The sequence below is a fragment of the Trichosurus vulpecula genome, chromosome 8, assembly GCF_011100635.1.
Source record: "Trichosurus vulpecula isolate mTriVul1 chromosome 8, mTriVul1.pri, whole genome shotgun sequence".
NCBI lineage: Eukaryota > Metazoa > Chordata > Mammalia > Diprotodontia > Phalangeridae > Trichosurus > Trichosurus vulpecula.
In genome coordinates, this window is record NC_050580.1 from 205,862,051 (window position 1) to 205,887,017 (window position 24,967).

Here is a 24,967-nt window from a genome sequence, read left to right on the forward strand (position 1 = left end):
AAACCATTCTAGTATCTTTGCCAAGAAAACTCCAAATGAGGTCAAAAAGAGTTGGACATGACTGGACAACAGAAACAGCATCATCATTGCTAGAGGTAGGGGAGGGATCCATCTCCATAAAAAGAAGTAGGGAGTCTCCAGGGGACTGGCAATAGTTGTACTGTCTTGGTTGGCAACATTCATCCCCGTGAGTTAGTTACTTCTAGGTGAATGCTCTGTGGACAAAGTGCTGTTTGGAGTTCTCTACATGAGGCACAAAATCCTGAGCCCTTATCATCATCAGAATAGGCCATCCTCCTGGGAGGCTCCCGGGCTAGGAAGTCTGACCAAGATCATACTAACCATTAAAAATGGACATTTCTCTTTTACTGTCAAATGAACTTCATAATTCTCTTCTTAATATTCATTTTTACCTACCAATATGGGTTGTGATAGCAATAGCAGAACAGGCAGCTTGTGGCCCAGGGAGTAGAATGCTGGGCCTGGAATTAGGAAGACTTGAGTTCAAATACCACCCTAGACACTTATTAGTTGACGCAGGGTAAGTCGCTTAACCTTTGCCTGCCTTCATTTACTGAACTGTAAAGTGGAGACATAATAGTGCTTATCTCCCTGGGTTGTTGTGGGGGTCAAATGAAACGATATTTGTAAAGTATTTAACACAGTGCCTGGCTGGTATATGCCTGTAAGCAAACATGTTAAAGTATTTCATATTTGTGGGTTACTGTTGACTTATATCTTGAGGATGCCGAAGGCATCCAAGTCTCAGCAAGCTGATACACACATTCTCTTTCACTTGACGTTGTTACAAAATGTCTCTCTTTCGTGCACCCTCTGCCCTTCTTTTCAGCAGGAAGTCGACAGAATGTTTGACGATTCCTTGTACACATGGCATTTTTAGATAAGTCTAAATCCATTTTATATTTTATATAATATTGCAGAGTTAGGCTTATGAGTCATAAAACAAATCCCCGCCTCCCATCCCATCTTCACCAGCTACTGAAATAAATGAAACATGAAAAAAACATTTCAAAACAGTCTGATGACTTCTTTTCTTCTTATTAGAAAACCAGTATTTGGGGTGGAAGGGAGAGGGAGTGTTGATGGGGGATTAGGGGATGGCATTAGTTATGATTTTTAGGTTTCAGAATGTTAGAGTTGTAAGACAGTAGTATAAAATTTGAATAGAAGCAGGGGCCGCTAAACTGCCCATAATGCTCTGTTCAGGCTGCTGTCACTTAGAAAACCACACATTAACATTACCTATGTTCTATTGAATTTTTATTTTGACTTGCCTAAAGTCACTCATTAGGGATAAGAATCAATATTTGAACCTAGATCATCTGATCTAAGTAGATTATTCTTTCAACTGCATTCATTTATCATTTAACAGAAATCTTTTTTGTTTTCCTGAGAGAAATTTAATACATCTACTTAGATTTAGGGGATCAACTGACAATGTCCTCTCCACCCTAGAATAGCCATGAAGATATACTGGGATCCTAGGAAATAGTAAATAAGCTCTTGATTCTGACCTCCTATGAATCTTCTATGTGCTGGAAACCACATATATTCAGACCGGGGCAGAAGCAGAGAGTAATAGCAAAGTGGACAATTAATTCTCTACTATGTCACCGTTTGGCATCTTGACCAAATCTCAGAATGTCTTGCAATTAACAGCCCCATTTATTTCCATCCAGGAGTCATCATTTTGGGGAGAATATTGACCAGGTGGAGCATTTCTAGACAAGGGTGATTACGACATAAAGAAGACTGGAAACCACACCATATCAGAATCAGTTGAAGCAACAAGGAATGTTTAACCTGGAGAAGTGAAGACTTAGGGAGGAAATGATAGCTACCTCCAAGAATTTGAAGTACTGTTATGTGGAAGCAGGATTAGGCTTGTTTTTCTTGGCTCTAGATGATAAGAACAGGAGCAATGGATGGAAGTTACAGCCAGATAGATTTCTGTTTGATATAAGGGTATCACCAGGAGGGTCCTGGTTGCCCTAACAAGGTTAAAAGATGCCTTTTCCCTCCCTTTGGCAATATTTCTCTATTTGAGATCTGAATACCCTCAGTAACATCACCTTTGGAATTATAGGATCGTGGATTTAGAACTGGAAAGGATGTTAGACGTCACTGAGTCTAACTCCCTCAATTTACAGATGAGGAAACTGAGGCTGGAAGAGGTAAAATGATTTGTCCAGAGTCACAAAGTCAGCAAGTTTCTGAGGCAGGAACTTAACTCAGATTTCCCCTGACTCCAACCCCAGCACACTACCACTGTCCCACCTAGCTTAATTTGTTCCTATGTCCTTTATAGGTTACAAAGAGTACTTTGACCCTGAGTATCTGTTAGCTCACTGAGTTAGGTGGCACAATGGAGTCAGGAAGACCTGAGTTCAAATCTAGTCTCAGATACGTATTAGCTGTGTGACCCTGGGCAAGTAAGTCACTTAACCTTGATTTGTCTATAAAATCAGGATAATAACAGTACTACCTCCCAGCGTTGTTGTGAGATAACTGTAAAGTCCTTAACACAGTGCCTGGCACGTAGTATCCACTATATAAATTTGTTGTTCAGTCATTTTCATTCATGTTCTACTCTTTGTGACCCTATTTGGGATTTTCTTGGCAAAGATACTGGAATGGTTTGACATTTCCTTCTCCACCTAATATATATGTATGTGTGTATATACATATATAATACTATTATTATATTGTAATGTTATATATTAATATAATATGCCACATTATTATATAATATATGTATATATACATACATACACACATACATATGTGCTATAATTATTATTACATGGAAGATAATTGAGTCCTATCGTCTGAAGATGTTTGATCGAGTCATTTCTGGCCAGTCCTTGGATCTGGTCTTTAAGAAGAAACAGATCCAGAACTGGAGGATGGGCAGAGTACCAGGCTAAAGGGCACAGATCAGAGAAGATTTAGATCCCTGGGGATGGAAAGCCTGCTTATCTAAACATCTTCCTCCCAGGAATCCTCTTCCCCAGAGATAGAAATAGTAGACAGGTAGCGGCTGAAAGGTTAGAGAACCCGGAGGAAGGAAACAAACACTTATTAAGTGCCTACTATGTGCCAGGAATGGTGCTAAGTGCTTTACCAATATTGCCTTACTTGATCCTTGCAACAAGATGGGAGGTAAGTGTTATTATTATCTCAATTTTAGAGGTGAGCAAAGTGAGGCAAACAGAGGTTGTGTCTTGCCCTTATTCATATTGCTAGTCATTGTCTGAGACAGGATTAGAACTCAGGTCTTCCCAATTTCATGCCCAGAGAGCACTCTGTCTCTCTCTTAATATATGTGCGCATACATACATATTTGTGTGTATGTGTATACATACATAAATGATATAAATGTAGGAAAGAAGGAAACAAGCATTTATTAAGCCTTTACTATGCCACTTAGTTACTTATATGCCATATATGTGTATGCTGTTGATATGATGATAAAAATTAGCTCTCGATCCTCTATGGAATCATTAGGAACTTAAATACATCCATTATCTTGGTCCATGGATGGGAGCACTGGACTTGGAATCAGGAAGATTGAGTTCAAATTCAGGCTCAAACACTTCCTAACTGCGTGATCACTTAGCCCCTGCCTCAGTTTCCTCATCTGTAAAACGGTAATAATAATAGCACCTACCTCCCATGGGTTGGTATGAAGATTAAATGAAATATTTGCAAAGCGTCTTGCCAACCTTTAAGTGCTATGTAAATGCTAGCTAATATTATTGTTACAGTACGGAAATTGTTTTTATGGATAGAATGTACCACTAGGGGGAGATGTAATTGATTAATCGTCATTAATCTGCGTTCAGTTCAATATAATGGAAGTTTGCATGCTTTGAACATATTTACATCACTCTTCTAGGCAGAAATTGCTACAAAGATCACTGGTGATTTGCCTTCTAACCCAAACAAACGTTATAGGAGTTGACTTAGAAAAGTATTTTCTTTTTTCCCTGCTTGTAGGGTCACTGAATTTTGAGAAAAATCTGCATCCTGGAAACATTAAAGGACAGGGCCAAGAGAGAACTAACTATAGAATTTAATTCTTTGATTCAGGGTGCAGAAGAAGACATATTTTTTGGGTGTGGCCAATGCAAGAATTTATTTTCCTTGACTGCATACTTACCTAAAGACTAGTATTTTTCTATTTTTTTTCCAATAGGGGGAGGCATGAGCGGGAGGGAGAAAACATGGATTTTTGTTCATTGAAAAAATAAAATTTTTAATTGTAAAAAGAATTCAATTCCTTGAAGATGTTTGCTTGTAGAAGAAATAGTATAATAATCAGACCAAACTCATAAGCGAAAAAGAATTTTTTTTTTAAAAAGCATCCCTTTTTCTCCACCACTTGCTCCCTGTCTCACCTAATAAACTACCCACAAGATGAAATAAGAATCTGTCAGGGTAGCGGCATTCCTTATTAAAATATGCTTGGCTTGGGTGTATACCAGGAAATGCCCTCCAATTTAAAATTAATTTCAGGAAACATAATGTAGTCTTATGATACTGGTATACAATGGCCCCTGCCCCCACTGTGACAACAAAGATTAGTGGCCTTTGGGAGGCTGGAGAGATTTCCATTTGTTGGAGATCTGAGAAAAAAGGCACTTTGGAGTGTTTTTGGTTTAAGTAAATGATAGAAATTGTATGCTCAAATGAGGCCTCTTTTGAAAATCTGCATTTGGACATCATATTCAACAATGGGAAGCTGAGAGGCTCCACCAATACTTAAGGGAGACGGTGGCTTGTCAAGTTTTCTGAGTATTTCTTAGCTCATGCTCTACCACTGGTCTGAACAGCGTCTCCTTGGTTACTTCATGGAGCTAATGATGGCTGAGTACTAGAAATGATGTACTGTTACATGGAAAAAATGCTTGACCCCAGAATACTTGGTATGGAATGTATCTTTGCTTTCAAATAGGCTTCAATCCTGAGCAAAAAACCGCAACAAACCAACCAAACAAGCAAACAAAAAACAACGGACATCTTACTGTTCCTCCATTTATGTATATATTAGAGAAAGCTACAATTTAGGCCTCCATTGTCAATTAAGCAATTTTATTGAATATCTATGATGCCCAGTGCTCTCTGTAGCTGAGGAATTAAATAAGATGTAGAGAAAAGACCTTTGTCACTGAGGTGCTTTCAAACCCAAGTGAAGCAGGAAGATTAGGATGGGTTGGAGGCCCAAGATTGCAATCTCACCAATTGTTCTGTGTGTTTGAGACATGTTGGTAAAGCTGGTTGGGAAATCTTGGCAAGGAATGAGATGTCAAGAGAATGCCAGATCTTTTAAGGAACAACGAGTGAGAGTTAGGTTGGTTCCAGGTAGAATACACATATGTGTGTGTGTGTATATATGCGTGTGTCTATATATATATATATATACATATATATATATGTGTATATATATATACGCATATATATACATATATACACACATATACAGTGACTATAACAATATAAATGGAAAGGACAAAAAAGACCCAAATTCTACATAATGTAAGCTTAGTCTTGGAGAAAAGCTGCAATTCCATCATCTCAGAGATGAGAATGTGTGGGTATGGAATATTACATATAATCTTAGACATGGTCAATGTAGAGTGGCACAGTGCCCTAGACCTGTATTCAGGAAGACTGGAGTTCAAATCCAGCCTCAGACGCTTACTAGCTATGTGATTTTGGGCAAGTCACTTAAGCTCTGTTTGCCTCCATTTCCTCATCTGTAAAATGGGGGTGATAACTGCACTTATCTGAGGGCTGTTGTGAAGATCAAATTAGATAATAATTGTAGAGTGTTTATTTTCACACAGTGCCTGGCAAATATATATACTTACATAGCAAATGCTACATAAATGTTAGCTATTATTAATGATTTGTCTCTTTTAATCTTTGTTGTAAGAGCCAGATTGCTGGGTAATTGAGGAAATGAATGTAATGCAAAAAACAAGAGACATCGATAAAAATAAGATTATACTTCAAACATTTCTTTTCAAAGATGGGCCTTTGTTTCAGCGAGAAGCTTGGGGCCTTTAAAAGAACTTTACAATTTCCCAAAGGCAATCCAGGCAGCTCTCCTATTCACTTCTGGACCTCACTGTTCAATTTATTGAGTCTTATACATAGGAGCCAAAAAATATTTATTGATTAATTCCTCCCCATGGGCCCTCTTCCAAAGACATCCACAGCAGCATATTTTGGAAATGTTTCTTATTGAACAGAGGGGCATTCCTGGGAAATGTCTAGGCTACTATTTTCTTCTCCTCCATTAATTTTGCTTCTTGCATTCGTTTTTTACTTACTAAAAGCACTTTCAGGACTATCATTCAGACAACTCCATAAGGTACATGGATAAGGTATAATCATCCCCATTTCACGGAAGAGTACATTGAAGATCAGAAGAGGAAAGTTACTTGCCCACACAATGCTGTGTCTAGAACTTGGGGCTGCTGAATCCTAGAAGAAATCAGACTGAAGTCCCTGGCAACAAGCATGGGGCCCATGAAAGAGAAATATCATGTCCGAGAGCAGAGAGACTAAGTTGCAAACCATAGAACCTTAGAGAAGGTTGGATCTTGCCCCCACTTTTGCAGGGGTGGGGAACCTGCAGCCTGCAGGAGGCTACATGTGGCCTTGGGTGTGGCTTTTTGATTGAGCCCAAGTTTGTAGAACAAATCCTTTTATTAAAGGTTGTAATTAAGCAAGAAGTCTTTGGTTCAACAGATATTTCACTAGGCATTTAGAGCATTGCCCTAGGCATTGGAGGAAGTTATTATTTAGATTAGTCCTGAGATTTCATTAGTATGGGGAGTTCCCTATGAGGAAGTGCAGATCTACACCTATTCCCCAACTTATCATGTAAGAGCATGGCTGTGTTTCATGGGGCACTGAGAGGGTCACATAGCTGGCAGGTATCATAAGCAGGACTCCAAAAGAGGTCTATTCAATACAAAAGAAGATTATAAAGATTAAATCAGACATGACCCTGGCCTTCATAGAGTATACAATTTAAAGTGCTTAGAGGCTCTATTCGTCATTTGGAGATGGTCTACTGGAGTGAAGAGAATTTACTAAAGTTGGATGTTCTGGGGTGTGTGTGTGTGCGCGCGCGCGCGTGTGTGTGTGTGCATGCATGCACATGTGACTGCATGTATGTATATGCATGTGACTGCATGTGTTTATAAGGCTCTTTTCCTCATCATCACCTCCTTGATCCATATTTGGATCACAGGCAACCTAAGAATGTTATAATGGTCTGAAAAAATCAAATTCACCCTTTACTACATTTCTGTCCTACTCCACTTATTTCTGAACCCAATTTTCTTCCATTATTTTCCACTCATTCATGCATTCTTTTGGGGGACATCTCGGATAAGATCTCCTGAGAAGAGGAGTAATTCCTTTCAATAAAGCATCACCTTGTTCATATGCTATAGCTAAATATAATGTATGCAGACAGAAAAGGATCCAGCAGATATATGCATGGTGATTCTGTTTAGTTGTTTATTGCCAAATCTAATTAGGTAAAGACTTCTTATTTAATTATAACCCTTAACCACTTAAAACACCAACAAGCATTTATTAAGGACCTACTATGTGCCAGGCAGTATAACTGGTGGTGGGGATGTCAATAACAAAGTGAGACAGTCTCTAACCTCAAGGAGTTTATAGTCTATGTTTGGGGATTCGGGAGTGGGGATTGAGGGGGAAGAGCAGAAGAATACAATATTTCCGTTAAGCAAATATATGAAATAAATACAAAATAATTAGCAGTGGGGGCACTAGCAACTAAGGGAATCAGGAAAGGCTTCTTGAAGGAGTCAGCTCGTAAACTGAACCCTAAAAAATAGGGTTTCCAAGAGGCAGAGGGGAAGGAGGTAGACAGGGTAGTACATCTTGATGCTCTAAACTGGAAAGGTGAAGAATTGCCCAGTTACAATTGTAGGGAAAGGCTCTAGAAGCAGCAAGAAGTACACCTATCTCTCTCTTGGTCTGATGGATTTGCTGGTATTAGAGAAGAGCAACCAGGTGGCAAAGCAGACAGGGATTTCTTGGAAACTAAAGACCTGATTTCAACCATGTGACCCTGCTGAAATCACTCAACCCTTCTCAAACTAGTTTCCTTATCTGGGAAGGAAGGAAAAAAAAAAGGAAGGAAGTGAGGGAAAGAAGAAAGGAGGAAGGGAAGGAAAGAAGGAAGGAAGGAATAAAGGGAGGAGGGAAACAGACATTTTTTAAAAGCCCTACTATGTGCCAAGCACTAAATGCTTTACAGATATTATCTGAGTCCCACAACAATCTTGGGAGGTGTTATTATTAAACCCATTTTATAGTTCAGGAAACTGAGGCAGACAGAAGTTAAAGTGACTTGCTGAGGGTCACACAACTATTAAGAGCCTGAGGCTGGATTCAAAGCAAGATCTTCCTGACTCCAGGCCCAGTGTTCTCATCCACTTTGCTACCTAAATGAGGGTAATAATGGTACCTACTTCATAGGACTCTTGCAAGGATCAATCAAGTGGGATAATACATATACATATACATATACATATACATATACATATACATATACATATACATATACATATACACATACACATACATATACACATACATATACACATACACATACATATACACATACACATACATATACACATACACATACATATACACATACACATACATATACATATACATATACACATACATACACACATACATATACATATAAACATACATATACATATACACACATATACATATACACATACATACACATATACATATACACATACATATACACATACATATACATACACATACACGCATGTATACAAATATATATGCACATATATGTATGTCTTTGCAAACGTTATTATTATTACATCCTGGCAGGTTGTATTCTCTTGGCAAAGCCAGCTTTCTGTGACTGTAAGGAGGATGGCACAAGAGGAAGGGTTCTAATATGAAAGGCAGTTCATTGGAACAAGCTTCCACAGTGCACAATGGAAAAGGAAGGGAAGGGTTGGACAGGGATCTGGAAGGAAAAAGACTGCCATGGATGGGTATGAAAGAGTAGGGTTTGGTGGCCAGGGAAGGCAGATTTTATTCAGGCAAACTAGGGCTCAGAATCATACGAATTTTGCTCTTCTGGACCAAGCTGAAGGCAGTAATCATATCCCCTTCCCCACAAATCTTTTCTTCTCTAAGATAAATGTTTGCATGTCCTTTGCTTGCCTTCATATTTTAAGTCGTCATATTTGTTACTCCCATGACTCACAAGGATTATGAGTGGAGCCATCAGGCAGTAGACCTATGATATCATACTCAAATAGAAACAGGTGCCACTAAATCATTCCTAAGGATCCCTGTGGGCCATGTAGTGACTTAGAAAGCCATAAATCAACATTATCTATGTTTTGTTGTGGACAGCTAGGTGGTACTGGCTGTAGAGTACTGGCCCTGGAGTCAGGAGGACTGGAATTCAAATCTGACTTCAGACACTTACTAGAGCACTTGGGCCTGGAGTCAAGAAGTGAGTTCAAAAAATGGCCTCAGACACTTGCTAGCCATGTGACCCTGGGCAAGTCACTTAATCCTGTCTGCCTCAGTTTCCTCTTCTGTAAAAATGAGCTGGAGAGGAAATGGCAAACACTGAAGTATCTTTACCAAGAAAACCCCAAATGGAATTGTGTAGAGTTGGATACAACCAAAAAAAATGACTGAAAAAAAAGTTTTGTTGCATTTTTATTTGCTTTGTTAACTATTTACCAATTACCCTTTAATCTGGTTTGGGCCACACCGGTGTATTCATGTTTCAGGTTTGATATTTTTGTAGAAAATCATTATGTTTTCCCAGTAGTAATGGTAATATGATTTGATTATCATCTCTTGAGTAAGAGGTGGTTTGCTAGGCCCTAGTGTCACTAGTGAGATGACTGGAAACCATGAAGTTCAGTTTGAGGTCTGGGTAGTTTTAGGAAACTGAGGTACGGTTTGACTTAGAATCCAATCCGCTGCTAAATCAACTCTTTAGCAGAGCCTACCACAAAGCTGAGTGAACTCGGTCCCTTCCAGTTGGGGGTGGGATCACTGGAGGTGTAGATCCTGGTTGTGAAGAGCGGGTATTGGTAAGATACCAAGTTAGTTAGGTCTAGCTAGGATGAAACTCAAGTGTGGTTGAATTGAGTTAGGTATAGAGGGCTGAGGTGTGACTTGACTTAACCTCCAGTTTCTCTATTCTTTTATGTGAAAAGGTGTTGGTTGACTTTGAGCCATATCATGAAGTGTAAACCTTGTCTATGATCTCCCCTCCTATGAAGCATGGTAGATTTACGGAATCATGGAATTTCAGTGTTAGACTTTAGACATAATCTCATTCCACCCCCACCTAAAGTATGACTTCTGTCCCCATTATCCCTGATGAGTTATAATCTATCATCCCGATGCTTTCTGACAACCTCCAGTGAAAGGGAGTTCATTACCTTTTGGGATACTCCATTCCACTTGAGATAGTTGAAATTATTATGAAGTTATTTTTTATACATTGGCAATGGGGCTAGAAAGTCTTAGAGCAATTTTAAGTGTTAATAAGCTCTTTTGAAGCTTTAATAAGCCTAAAACTTTACTTTGCATCCTCATATAACCTATCCATTGGTTCTAGTTCTCGTCTTGAACCATGTTGAAGATGGTGAACACGAGCCTTCTCCTCTCTCCCTCCAAAACTTTTCTTCTTTAAGATAAGCATTTCTAGGTTCTTCAAATGATCTTCATTTTTTACGTGTGCTCACCAGTCTTGTTCACCTCAACCTCCTCAGAAGATGTGGTTCCCAAACTGTGCGCAATGCTCCAGGTATGGCATTTTCAGGGAAAAGCACTGTGGGACTCTTTCTCTCAATCTGGACACCATTGTCCCATTGCATTATCTTTTCAGGGGTATCATGTTATACTGTTGACATGAATTACGCTCATAGTCGCTTAACAAATACAAGGCTTTTTATGTTATTTTCTATTTAGTTACAATTTCTCTATTCTGTACAGTTCATTTTTTACCCTAAATGCAGTACAGAAATTTATGTCTATATTTCTGAAACTTCATCCCATACAATTCGGTCCATTGTTCCCAACGGGCCTAGTCTTTGATTCCCGATTCTGCCTTCCACTATATGAACTGTTGTTGTTGTCTGGTTGTATTCAACTCTTGGTGATCTCACTTGAGGTTTTCTTGGCAAAGATACTGGAATGGTTTGCCATTTCTTTTTCCAGCTCATTTCACAAATGAGGAAACTGAGGCAAACAGGGTTAAGTGACTTGTTACCCAGCTAGTAAGTGTCTGAGGCCATTTTTGAACTCAGATCTCTATTTACCGTGCTACCTAGCTGCCCTATATGACCTGTACCACCCAACTTTAATATCATCCCCAAATTTAATAATTATGCTATTTAATAAAAATGGCTAGATATTCTATATTTCCATCTAAATCACTGATTAAAATTTTGACACAATAGGGCCAAAAACTCTATAGTCTGATGTTTGAAGCTTCCCTTTAGGTTGATACCAATCCATTAATCAAAACAGTTGTTGTCTGATTGCTCAGCCGTTTCCAAACGTGGCCAGATACAATATTATTCAGCCCATAAGTCTCCATTTTGTCTATGTGGCATCCTGAGTGACTTTTTCCAATACTTTGAGAAGGCCTTTAACAATTAGTCTTTAGAACAGGAGGCTAAATGAAAGCATGATACATTAATTTAAGATTGCTCTCTTTTTGCTGTGTCTATTAGCCAAAGTTTGATCTTTGGTTTACCAGTATGGGTATGTATATCTGTACCCATTAGCTTCACGTTTAGGAAAAACAGTGATCTAAAATTTCTCAGCACTGGAAATGGCAAATGGTATCAGGGTGTTGTGTCTGAGCATACTTTTTTTTTAAAGATGGAGCAGTCGGCTACCTTTGGAGGGCTGGCCTCCGTTAAATATGCACAGAGAGACAAAGGGTCTGGGAAGGTCATCAAAAAAGATGGCAACCAGCTGTGCAATAGTCAGTTCTTCATAGGCCAAATCCATACTGATATTTGGGTACTTTAAACCCTGGGTTATTTGTTAGTGCAAACATAGAAAGAAGAAAACTGACCTCAGGAAGAGACAAGGCTTTCATTATCTATCCTTACCTCCAACCCCCATAGAAGGACCGCCACCACCACCAACTCTTTGCTAAGGTATACCACAAGTGGCCTGTTGTTATTGTTCAGTTGTTTCAGTCATGTCTGACTCTTTGTGACCCCATTTTGGGGTTTTCTTGGCAAAGACAGGAGGTGGCAAAGTAGAGGTTTGCCATTTCTCTCTTTGGCTCATTTTACAGATGAGGAAACTGAGGCAAAAAGGGTAAAGTGAGCCGCCCAGGGTCACACAGCTAGTGAGCGTCTGAAGCTGGACTTGAACTCCCGATTTCCTGAATTCCAAGCCTGGTGCTCTATCCACTGTATTACCCAGCTGCCCCACAAGTGGCTAGACAGATATTCAAAGAAAGGCAGCTAGAGCACTCTAAAGGACTGAGGTCATGATGACTCACCGCATCAGAAATTCTTTCGTATTCTTTTTTTCAGCCTCTCGACTGGGAGTTCATCTATGAGACAGCTAAACAACAGCTGCTGTCAATAGCCCTAATGAAAGCTTCAGCTCCTTTCACACTCTCAGGATATTCATCCTACACTCACAAAATGACGGTGGTCAGTCTAGAAATACTCATTGCTGCTTCTTATCTTAAATGAGTTAGTTTATTCCACCCAGCCAGTAGAGAGAGTTCTAAGTATACTCCCTGGAGAAGAGGCTTTGCTTCTTTCTGTGCTTCTCACAGAATCAGGTTCCATAATTTCTCCCCATTACTGCTGACAGTATTTAAAACTATTTTCTAGACTATGGCCTAGACTAATCTAAAGTATGGATTCAAATTTCATTAAACCCTGCAAAAAGTGGGGAGCTATCTAAAGAGACAAGCGGCATACAAGAACTCATTAACCAACTTAGACTGTTAAAAGTGATGTACAGAAGATGGAAGGAGGGATGAATACCTAGAGAGGAAGAAAAAAGAATGACAGTCTGGTAAGAAGAGCATCAGGAAAGCTAAAGGTCAGAGCTAGCCCAGGCTTACAATGAGTGCTAAGGAAAAGAAAGGGGCTATTTTTTTCTTTTGGCTATGTTGGGGCAAGATGGGAATGTTGGTTAGAGTGAATAGGATGGCAATAATGGGCAATGGAGAGAAACAATAACTACCCAGCTCTTATTTTCCGTCTATCATTTTTCTTTATCAAGGAGAAAGATCTTCATACTGGGAAGATCAAAGATGATTATTGGAGTACTGAAATCTAAGATAAGTGTGGCAAAAGTAAGAGAAAAGTGTCCTTAACGAGTTCTATTTAACAGCTTCAGACAATGATTTCCTAGGATTTCAAAAGAACTTGAAGAGATGATGACTGAGCAGCTTTTGTTGAAATTTGAAAAATCTCAGAGAAGGGGAAAGATGTCACCGGTGAGAAAAATGAGCTACTTTCCAAAAAGGAAAGCAGGGTGATTCTTCTTACCATAAACCAGTGAGCTTGGTAAAATTATAAAATGTATTACTGCAGGGAAGGTATGTACGCATTTAGAAAGGGAAGCAGTGAACATTGTAAATCAGTATAGGTTCATTAAAAATAAGATAACTCTATTCTCCAAACTCCCCATATTTTTTTGAAACAAGGAAATGTAGTAGACATGATATACCCAAATTAATGAAAGACTTCACAAAAACCTTTACAATATCCTCATGGAAAAGATGGAGAGATGGCTGCTGAATGATAGTATAGTTAGGGAGATTCGAAACTGAGTGAATGACTGGACCAGGGGAGGGGAACCTGTGGCCTTGAGGCTACATGTGGATGTCTAGGTCCTCAAGCGTGGCCCTTGACTGAATCCAAACTTCACAGAACAAATTCCCTTAATGAAAGGATTTGTTCAGTAAAAAGGCCACACCCAAGGACCTAGAAGGCCAGGCCACAGGTTCCCTACCCCTGGACTGGATCAAAGGGTAATCATTAATGGGGTGATGTCAGTCTGCTCAACATTTTAATCAATGGTAACCAATCACATCTGGTGTATTTTATTTACTTCTGAGCATTACATTTTAGAAAAAACATTGACAGACTAGAAGGTACACAGAGGTAGGCAACCAGACGGGCATTCAGGCTGGAGACCAAAATCTCTTGAAGGAACTGGGGATATTTATCTAGAAAAAGGGAAGATTTAGGATGGTGGTGGGAAAAGATGGGATTGCTGTCTTCAAATACTTTAAAAGTCATTGTGTGAGAAAGGCATTAGACTTTTTCTGTTGGCCTAGGAGTATAGGACTAGGACCAAAAAGAAGAAGTTATTGGGAAAGAGATCTGTGCTTAAGGTGAGGAAGAGCTTTCTAACAATTGGAATTGTCCAAAAATGAAATGGCTACCTGGGAAACAAAGTGTTCCTCATCACTGGAAGCTCTGAAGTAGAGGCTGAATAAGGTGTAGACAGGATTCATGCTTTGGGATTTAGGCAACATGGCGTAATAGAAACAAGAGCTAGTCAGTCAAAAAGCCCTTTTTATATGTCAGACACTGTGCTAAACATTGAGGATGCAAAGAAAGACCAAAACATGTCCCCAGCTCTGAAGGGGTGGGGAGAGACAACATGCAAAGAACTATGTACATACAAGATGTATAAAGGGCAAACTGGAGGTAATCTCAGTGGAAAGATATTAGTAGTATGTGTATGTATGTGTGAGAGTGGAGGTAGAGGGGAGTGGAGTCCATGGAAAGCCTCCTGAAGCAGGAGGGATTTGAGCTAAGTCTTGAAGGAAGTCAGGGAAGCCAGGAGGTAAATGTGTGGAGAGAGGATGTTCCAGGCATAGGGGACAGCCAGTGAAAAAGCTAGGAGTCTGGAGGTGGGTTTGCATTCATTCAATTCCAACAAAGCCAATGTCTCTGTATCACAGAGTATGTGGAGGTGAATAAGGTGCGATAAGATTGGAAAAATAGAAAGGAACTATGTTGTGAAGGGTTTTATAAGTTAAAACAGGATTTTATATTTGACTTGGAGATAATATTGAGTCCCTGGAGTTACTGAATAGGATGGACGTCATGGTCAAACCTCAGCTTCGTGAAAATGACTTTGGCAGCTGATGGATGATACATTGAAATAGGAAGAGAGACTGGAGACAAGAAGACCAACCAGAAGATTATCGCCATAGTCCAGGAATGAGGTACTAAACTAGGGTGATGACTGTGAATGAAGGAAAGGAGACATTGACAAGAGATATTGTTAAGGTAGAAATTACAAAAAAATGGCAATGTATATGAGCGATGAGTGTGAGGAATCAAGGATGACATCAAAGTTGCAAGCCTAGCAGAGAACTGGAAATTGAAGGGATGCCCATCAATTGGGGAATGGCTGAACAAGTCGTGATATGTGATTGCGGTGGAATACTGTTTAAAATTAATTTATTTCTTTTTAGTTTACATCACTCAGTTCCACAAGCTTTTGAGTTTTAAATTTTCTCCCCCTCCTTCTCGTCTCCCCTCCTCAACATAGTGTGCAATCTGATATAGGCTGTACATATACATTCACATTAAACATATTTTCATATTAGTCATGTTGCAAAGAATAATTATAACCAATGGAATGAACCCCAAGAAAGAAGAAACAAAACAAAAAAGAGAGAGGGCAAATAGTATGCTTTGATCTGCATTCAGACTGTAATTCTTTCTCTGAATGTGGGTAGCGTTTTCCATCCTGAGCCTTTTGGAGTTGTCTTAAGTCCTTCCATTGCTAAGAAGAGCTAAGTCTATCAAAGTTAGTCATTGAACAATGTGGCTTTTACTGTTTACAGTATTCTCCTGGTTCTGCTCACTTCACTCAGTATCAGTTCATATAAGTCTTTCCCGGTTTTTCTGAAGTCTGCCTGCTCATCATTTCTTATAGAACAGGAACAGGAAGACCTGAGTTCAAATCTGGCCTCAGACATTTATTAGTTGTGTGACCCTGGGCAAGTCACTTAGCCCTGCTTGCTTCAGTTTCCTCACCTGTCAAATGAGCTGGAGAAGGCAATGGCAAACCACTCCAGTATATCAAGAAACCACTCTAATATATCAAGAAAACTCCAAATGGGGTCATCAAGAGTTGAACACAATTGAAATGACTGAACAACAACAGCAAAAGAGATCAGTCTGGCCATCCACACTGGAAAAACAAAGTGGATGGAGAATATACATTTGTGATATGCAGTTGAATGGGAAGCCCATTGAGCTATTTCACCAAAATATATATGTGGGACAAACATATACGTAGACAATGATAATGACCTAGAATTGGATAGGAGGAAAGTTGGAAATTGTGGTGCCTTAAGTGATTTCAAACTACTTGCCTGATACAAAAGCTCATCTGATTAATGTTACTGTTCTTCTGGTGCTGCTATATAGCTGCAAACTGTGGAATGTTATGATCTCAGAAGAATCAGAATCATGGGTCACTCAAAGTACAATGGAAAAATGTACAAAGGCTGTAAGTAGACTACAGCATATCTGTAAGTGATGACTTTGGTGCAAAAAATGGAAGAAAAAAAGACCTCAAAGGCATCTATGACTAAAGAAGGATGTGAGCCTGTTATTAAATGAGAGTGATAGTTAACAGGTATATAATCTGAGGACTACAGTGATATTCATACATTAAAAGAATCAGAGGACCACTGGGGCTGGGATTCTTAACCTGAAGTCCATGGATAAATTTCAGGGGATCTGTGATCTTGAATGAGGAAAAAATTATGCTGTTTTCCCCTAACAAGGCAGCTAGGTAAGAGGCACATAGAGTGTTGGGCCTGGAACCTGTGAAAGACCTGAGCTCAAATCCAGCCTCGGACACTTACTAGCTGTGAGATCCTAGTCAAGTCATTTAACCTGTCTGCCTCAGTTTCCTCAAATGTAAAATGGGGATCAAAAATGGCACCTACCTCACAGGGCTGTTGTATAAAACAGATGATGCAATATTTGTAAAGCATCTGGCAGAGCAACTGGCACATTGTACTTTCTTTTTTTAAATTATTTTTTTCCTTTTTTTCAGAGGGGGGAAGGCAGGGCAATTGGGGTTAAGAGACTTGCCCAAGGTCACACAGCTAGTAAGTGTGTCAAGTGTCTGAGGCTGAATTTGAACTCACATCCTCCTGACTCCAGGGCTGGTATTCTACTCACTGCGCCACCTCGCTGCCCCACATTGTACACTCAATAAATACTTGTTCTATCCCTTCCACTAATCTCTAAATGAAATTTAACATCTTCAACTATTAAAAACATTTTTTTGAGGCTTCATCAGATTGCCAGAGTGTTCTGTGACACAAATAAGGTTAAGAACTTCTGATCTAGTACGTTGGGTAGATGTTCTAGAGAATATTTACAAAAAAAGAGATGTGGACAAAAATGAAAAAGAATGAGAAAGTGGGTGGTGGTTATAGCCTGAACTAGTCTCCAACAGTTCAGAGGGTTCAAGGATCTGCTGAAGTGCGTGAATGACCACTGAAAGTAGAGCACTGGGCCGGATGGCTAAAGTGACCCACTGTAATTCTGGTCTTAGACTCTTTGTGCTTTGGATTAAAGATAGAACATGAAAGGTTCTGCTTCAAATATCTGTGCTACAAATGATCCCTGTAGGGATTTGCCAGTAGCCTACCTTACTGAATAATCTCAACCTATTCTGCAGCCTCTTCATTCAGAAAAAAATACTCTTTAATAGACCACAAAATGGACTCTAGGAAAGGAAGCCTAGCTTGATTATATGAAACAAGTGGACAAGAAACAACAGAATGAAAACCAGCTAAGCGCAGGCATGTATCTGTGACAGAGGAAGAGCAAAAGGTGCTGGGATTCCCTGAGTCAGCAATGTTATTCATTTAAAGTGGTTGGGCCAGGGATATTCTCCTCAGCCTGAAACTGCTAAAATCCAACCTTCTGCAAGAAGGCTTTCTTGGTCCTCCATCATCTTCATCCTTTCCTTCTAAGATTGCCTCCAATTTGCCCTGTATATATCTTATTTATACACGGTTGTTTGCATGTTGTCTTCTTCCATTAGACTGTGAGCTCCTTGAAGGCAGGGATAGTGTTTTGGCCTTTCTTTGTATCCTCAGCACTTAGTACAGTGCCTGGCACATAATAGATGCTTTATAAATGCTCTTGACTTGACTGAGGAACCTAGCACTCCTCCTGTCAAGGATCTCTTCCCTTAGAGCAAGATGGAGGATTGGAATGGCCAGTTCAGAAAATCCATCTGAAAATTCAGTGAGAAGGATTCATTAGTGACTAGGGACCCTAAAATGATCACTGAGGCCAAGCATCAAGACTGACTTGCTATAAACTGCTACTTCCACCCTCCCCTCCTAACAAAAGAATATTTTTTTGTTGTTTTTTTGTGAGGCAATCAGGGTTAGTGATTTGCTCAGGGTCACACAGCTAATAAGTGTCAAGTGTCTGAGGCAGGATTTGATCTCAGGTCCTCCTGACTCCAGGGTTGGTACTCTATCCACTGTGCCACCTAGCTGCTCCTGAGAATATTTTTTTTAAATGATTGTTTGGTAAGCATAAGATTATGTATTTTGGTGCTAGGGGATCCATAGTCTCAGTGTTTGGTGAAAATGGACCTGAACGGAAAGATAAAGTTTAGGAAGGAGAAAAGTAAGTGTTTAAATCATGCAACTTAATGCAAATTACTAGGCAAAGCATGTGTTTCCCAAGCCATCATTTATATTACTATACCTAGTGCTCAACCCTGGAAAACAACTGGAAAACATTCATTTCAAAAATAAACTGGAAAATAGAATACTCATAACCTATTCTTTGGTTTCAACACTGCCTTAACAAAGAAGTACGGATTCCATAAGTGCTTTGAGATCCCCGAGTCCCCAGTGCAACTAAACAGGAAAAAGATTTCTATTATTACTATTTAGTCACTTTATAATTTAGCAAAGTGGCAAACTATTAAAATAATAAAATGTATTGCTTAGTCACATTACGACTTTGGGTGGTGAGACTAGGAGGTGGTTTCATTGGTACAGCAAAGAACTGGTATATCAACTCCCTCAATTGATGGAGATTGGCCAATTCATCTCTAATTTACACAGTTAGAGAGTTGCCTTGGGCACTGAGAGGTTAAGTGATTTGCCCAGGGTCACACAGCTAGTATGTTTCAGAGCTGTGAACTTGAACTTCTTGACTATAACAGCCATGTCATGCTGCTTCTTCTTAGTTGAAATGATAGACTTGGGATAATACAAAGTCCAGAATGTTATTCTGTGCTTTTTCTGAATAGGTCCTGGCCATAGCCTTGCATAGAGTAAAATCTGAACTAAAAATTAGCCGAAGTACCTTGGTCCCTTGTTAAAGAGTTGGCCTGGGGAGGGAGGCAAATGAACACCTGGCATTTGGATCAGTCAGGTAAATGAGCAAACCTGTGCATCCTCGTATGTGTATCGCCCTGGGTCTTTGACATTTTGACTTGTTTTCTCATAGCTGTGAGAATCCAGGTTGATTGCACTTTGGGCTCCAGGAGCCAGAAACTCTTGCCAAATTTCTTCCACTCGAGTTGCCACATCCTGTAAAGGTTGTTTCTTGAGATCTTGGACAGCCAACCAAAACCTTGAATTGGGAGCATAAAGATACTGTTAATTCCTATGAGGCAGACACACAAATTCATAACTCTTGTTTTTCTATGGAGTCAGGTTCTAGGGCTGACAGCCTATAGCATTAATTCTCAATACAGTCCTGTCTGGGTCATCTGCTCTAATGTCATCTTGTGGAATCTGTCTGCAATAGAATTGATGACGTTACAAAGGATTGCATTTACTGCTTGGGAGACCTGGGTATATATGTTCCAAATCTGAGCCATGGCAACATTTTGCTTAGAGAAGGGAAACTTCCCTTTCTCTACATGTCCTAATTTGTGACTAAATATATGATGCAAGTATGTCAGGATAACATTCTATACGACTACAAGATTGTAAAGAAAACAATTGTGAGATTATGATCATCTGTGATCAATGCAATGGCCAATTAGAACTCCAGAAGACTGATCATGCTTCCCATCTCTTAGAAGACAGGTGATGGACTGGGGTGTAGAATGAGGCATACGTTTTCAGACACAACTAATACATCAATTTGTTTTATGTGACTCTATTGTAACAAGGGAGTGCTATTTTTTCTTTTGGAGGTAAGGAGAAATGAGAGGGGAGTGGGGAAGTATTAAGGGTGATCCCCCCAAAAAAGGAAGAAAAGAATATTGAGGAATCATTAGAAAACAAATGGGACAGAGTAGAAGAAAATTTATAAGGAGACACCGACAATCAGGGCAGTATCAGAACTATCATGCAAAACTTGAAACATATCTTACCCCTCTCCCTAAACAATAACAAAGCCAAGCTGAGTCTATGCAGTGTGGCTTCCTATGCAGTCCCTCCTTGTTTTCTTTATATAGAGAAATGTTCATGCTCATTGATGTTTAAGTTCAGAATCATAAAAGGAAAATTTTTTGTTAAAATAACCAAAAAAGTAGTTAGAATGAGTTACAAGAAGAAGTATAAGAAGGAAGATTTGTGTGAACTGATGCAGATCGAATAAAGCAGAGCCAGGAGGGTAATATACACCATGCCTATAGTAATATAAATGAAAACCCCACTAAAAGCTGAACTTCAATGAAACATATTTCACTCCTCTCAGTAAAGTGAGGGCTGTGGGTCTGAAATGCTGCTAATGCTGTCAGATGGGGTTGCTCAGGATGGTTTTTTTAAAAATTATTTTCCTTTGTTACAAGGGAGGTGGTGTGGTGTGGTGTGTGTGTGTGTGTGTGTGTGTGTGTGTGTGTGTGTGTGTGTGTAAATATATGGGGAAAATGACCACAGTGTAAAAAATAAAAGTCTTCAATAAAACTTAAAAAAATAAACAAATGAGGAAAAGTAAGGAGGACCATAGGGAAATTTAGAGCGGATGGATCATTAGAATTCATCCCTTTGCAGATAAGGACAATAAAATAAAAATGGAATGGATTGACAAAGCTTCTTTTTAGAGGAAAATGGGCCAAACAGGTGTAGCACTCTCTTGGACACGGCAGTGCTACATGGGAATCAATGTTGAAGGTGCCTGTGGGGAGCTAGGAGCAATAGGAAGGAGGAAGAAGCACTATGATTAAGTACTCTGCGGGGGAAGGCAAAGAGAAAATTCTCCTTCCTGCCCTCCTCTTTCTCTCCCATTAGCCCTACAAAACCAACATACTTGTTAAGAGAGCTGGGCATCAGCAATCAAAGCTGAATCCTTGACAGTGGCATCCTGTCCCCAGTGATGCCCCCAAAGCACATACAGTCAGGAACAAAAATGTTCTTGTTGGTGAGGTTGGATGATATTAATAGCTGCAACTATTCTCATGCATACAGCACTTTTCTGTTTACAAAAGGCTGGTAGTTGTTGCAACAGGTAGAGCATTGACTGGCATCAGGAAGAACTGAGTTTAAGTTCTACCTCAGATATCTGCTAGCTGTGTGATCATGGGCGAGTAATTTAACTTGTTTCTGCCTCAGTTTCCACATATGTATAATGAGGTTATAAAAGCACTTACCTCCCAATGCATGTAAAACATTAAAAAAAACCCCTCAAGTACTCTATAAATATTAGCTATTATTATTAATGAAAGTGTTTTCCTTATAAGAACCCTGAGAGAACTGATTCAGAGAGGTTATGAATTCAGTCACACAACTAGCTGGTGGACAAGTTGGAGACTTGAACTCCATGTCACGGGGTCTTAGGATTGATATCTGAAAGGGATTTCAGGGATCATCAAGTTTAACTACCTCATTTTATAGTTGTGGAAATGGAGATCTAGGTAGGTGAGGTGACCTGATGAAATCATCTAAGTAGTAAGGAGAAAAATCGGTATTTAAAGTCAGATCTTTTGACCTCACATCATTTGCTCTTTTATATTTGGGGTAGGTGGGGTATATCTTCAAGACTATGGATGGGAGGCGGTGTCACTGGATCGACATCAGTTAAAGATGAGAACATGGAGGCTGGAGCTGTGATCCATCCCTAACAACATGAAACGGAACAGCACAGATGGAGACAGGGCTCCAACTGCATCAACAATAAAGTCGATGATGAGGATGACAATAGTTATCATCCTTATGATCACTGGCATTCTCATCTTCATCATTATAGTACCATAAGGTTTATAGAGTACTTTTCTTACAACATCCTTATGAGGTAGATGGACTCTATACTCCAGTACCAGTGACCAATCTGAATGTTAAGAAGGTGTATTCTAATCTTCATCTTCAGTAAAACCTACCTGTTTTCTTTTAAGGTTAACTATGTTTTCATTTCACAGATTTTCGGAGTCATCTGCACATCGCTAAGGTGACGCCCTGTGGCCATTTGAGGTAATTACAATCTCCCTTATGGGAAGAGATAGCAGCTGAGTAATCAACGCTAGAAAACTCATGCAGACGATCTACAAGTTTGAAGTCTTTATTTCCTCCTCCTCCTCCTTTTATACCTCACTCCAACAGGGAAGAGGGAAAGAGAGAAAAGAGGAGCAGAGAGCTCAAAGAGAACCCTGGTCATGGTCACACTTTAGACAGCAAAGATAATTTAGTGGGAAGAGTCAATATGTAATATTTAAATGTAATAGCCTAACAGGTGTAGAGTAGGGAAACAGAGTTCTGTCACTGATGGGCTATATGGAAAATAAAAAATTTGGAGCACTGGTTCTGATATCAGACCCGGGTTCCAATCTCCATTCTCTACTTGGATAAGTCATTGAATTCTTTGGGCCCTGGCTTCTACATCTGTACAATGTTCTCTTCCTTCTTCCCCTATATCCTATGATATGATCTAATTTGCTTAACCATCATGGTCTCTCATAGGTAGCTAGCTAGAGGCAGCACGGATAGCCTGGTTCTGAGAATAACTCAGCTCTAGTTTTGGGGCTGATTTTCAGGAAATACCTACAATTCAGTTAGGCAAGGAAGCGTGATGGTGGTACACTGGCCAACCTAACCTGATACTCAAATCGCTACATAAACCACAGAGACAACACAGTGTTTGTAAACACGGTGCACACCTTCAATCAGGTTCCATCTTATCTTGGAGCCCTGGACATTTCTCATTGTGAATTGCATCTGATTTCATTTTAGGCCTGTAGCCAGTATTCCTTTTCCTGTCCTCCACCACCACCTCAAATTCTTTTACTCTTTTCCTGTCATTGTTCCTAGGTATACTTGTTCTTCTGGGAGTGGGGGTGAAAGAAACATGCAGTGGACTCCCAAAGGAAATAAGATGGGAGAATTCTAATCAGACAGTGAAACTGCAGAGCTATCAGATAACTACTGGGGCTGATTTCCCCATCTCAGTGGCATCGTTCCCTCAAACTCATGAGCTGTCCTCTTGTATTCTTTTCCTCTTGGCTTCTAAGATCAGCTATGATACAAAAGGGGGTACAGTTGGAGCTGGGACCCTAGAGATAGAAGAGAAATCTTTCCAACTCCCTAATTTTATACATGACAAAACTCAGGTCCATGCCAAATCCAGCTCTTTTTCCATCTCGCTACACTGATACAAATTGATTTTTGATAGTGGTGTCACTTGTGAGAATAACTGTGGGGTTTGTGTTTTTATGAAGCATGTTGGGATACATGGAAGAAAGTATTTTAATGATATTTGCAAATTACCACTCAAGAAACAAGTTAGGAGAGACTTTCAGTTAAGATGTGAAAGGCTGTAAAGGAAACTAGGTCTCTCACATAACCTCCAGAAATGATCAACAAAAGGCACCAGATCAAATGGTGATTAAGAAATCCAGAGAGAAACAAAAGTAAGCACTGTCAGCTAGCTGAGGACTGCATAAAAAGACAGCCAGAAGCCTGCAGGCATTAGGAGAGGGATCCTGTCAGGGATGCCAACATGAGCTCAGGTAAATCACCCAGAAGCCTGTCAACACTATTATGGGGATGCTCCAGGAGGACTGAAACCTGCTAGCACTCTGAGCACAGACACACCAGGAGATATGGAGGCCAATGGCAGGAACCCAGGAAATTTAGTTAAGATGAAAACAAGGCCTGAAAACCCCATTCTTGAGTGTAGGATGGGGGTGTGTGGGTGGAGCTAAGATGGTGAAGTAAAGGCTTTCCCCCAAATCCCTCCCAATACCTGTAAAAATTACTCTAAACAAGTTTTAGAGCAGGAGAACTCGCAAAAAGACAGAATGAAACAAATTTCCAACCCAAGACAACCTGGAAGGTCAACAGAAAAGGTTGTTGCACCAGGCTGAGAAAGGAGCACCGTTCAGCACAGACCATGCCAGCACAGACAGGGCCCCAGCAAACCCAGAGCAGGCCTCGGGAGACAGAATCACTGGCAGTTGTGGTGGTTTCCAGACTTCTCAACCCACAAACAACAAAGACAGCTTAGAAGGTTGGTAGGAAAGGTCTGTCAGACCTGGGTGAGAGCGGAGTGTAGTCCAGCCCAGGTCCAGCTCCAGCAAAATAGAAGCAGGCCTTGGGAGTGACTGAATCAGCAGCAGCAGCAGTGGCTGCTTCTAGAGCTCTCAGCTCACAGATGGTAAGGGGATAAAGCAACTGGTAAGAAGGAGATTACCGGGGTCTCTTTGCTAGCACTGAGACAGGACTCGGTTGCTTTGTCCATACTTAGATCTGGGTGGCAGCCCTGGGTGGCAGTCGTGGGGCAAGGAGGAACACTGGCATAGCAGAGCTTGCATCAGCAGTGGAGAGGTAACCCTCCCCACAGTTCCAGGACAGATAAGAGTGTTTGTGGTTGCTCACAAGTCAGAGCACAGGCCAGGAGAGGAGTAAACA

At 40.1% G+C, this 24,967-nt stretch overlaps 1 protein-coding gene across 1 annotated transcript in view; it reads right to left on the minus strand.

Annotated features, from left to right (window-relative positions):
- Positions 1 to 24,967, minus strand: part of RGS6 (regulator of G protein signaling 6) — a 217,021-nt gene that overhangs the window by 54,851 nt on the left and 137,203 nt on the right. Inside the window, 1 exon segment of the mRNA XM_036735239.1 lies at positions 19,562 to 19,748. Coding sequence (XP_036591134.1) covers positions 19,562 to 19,748 — 187 coding nt within the window.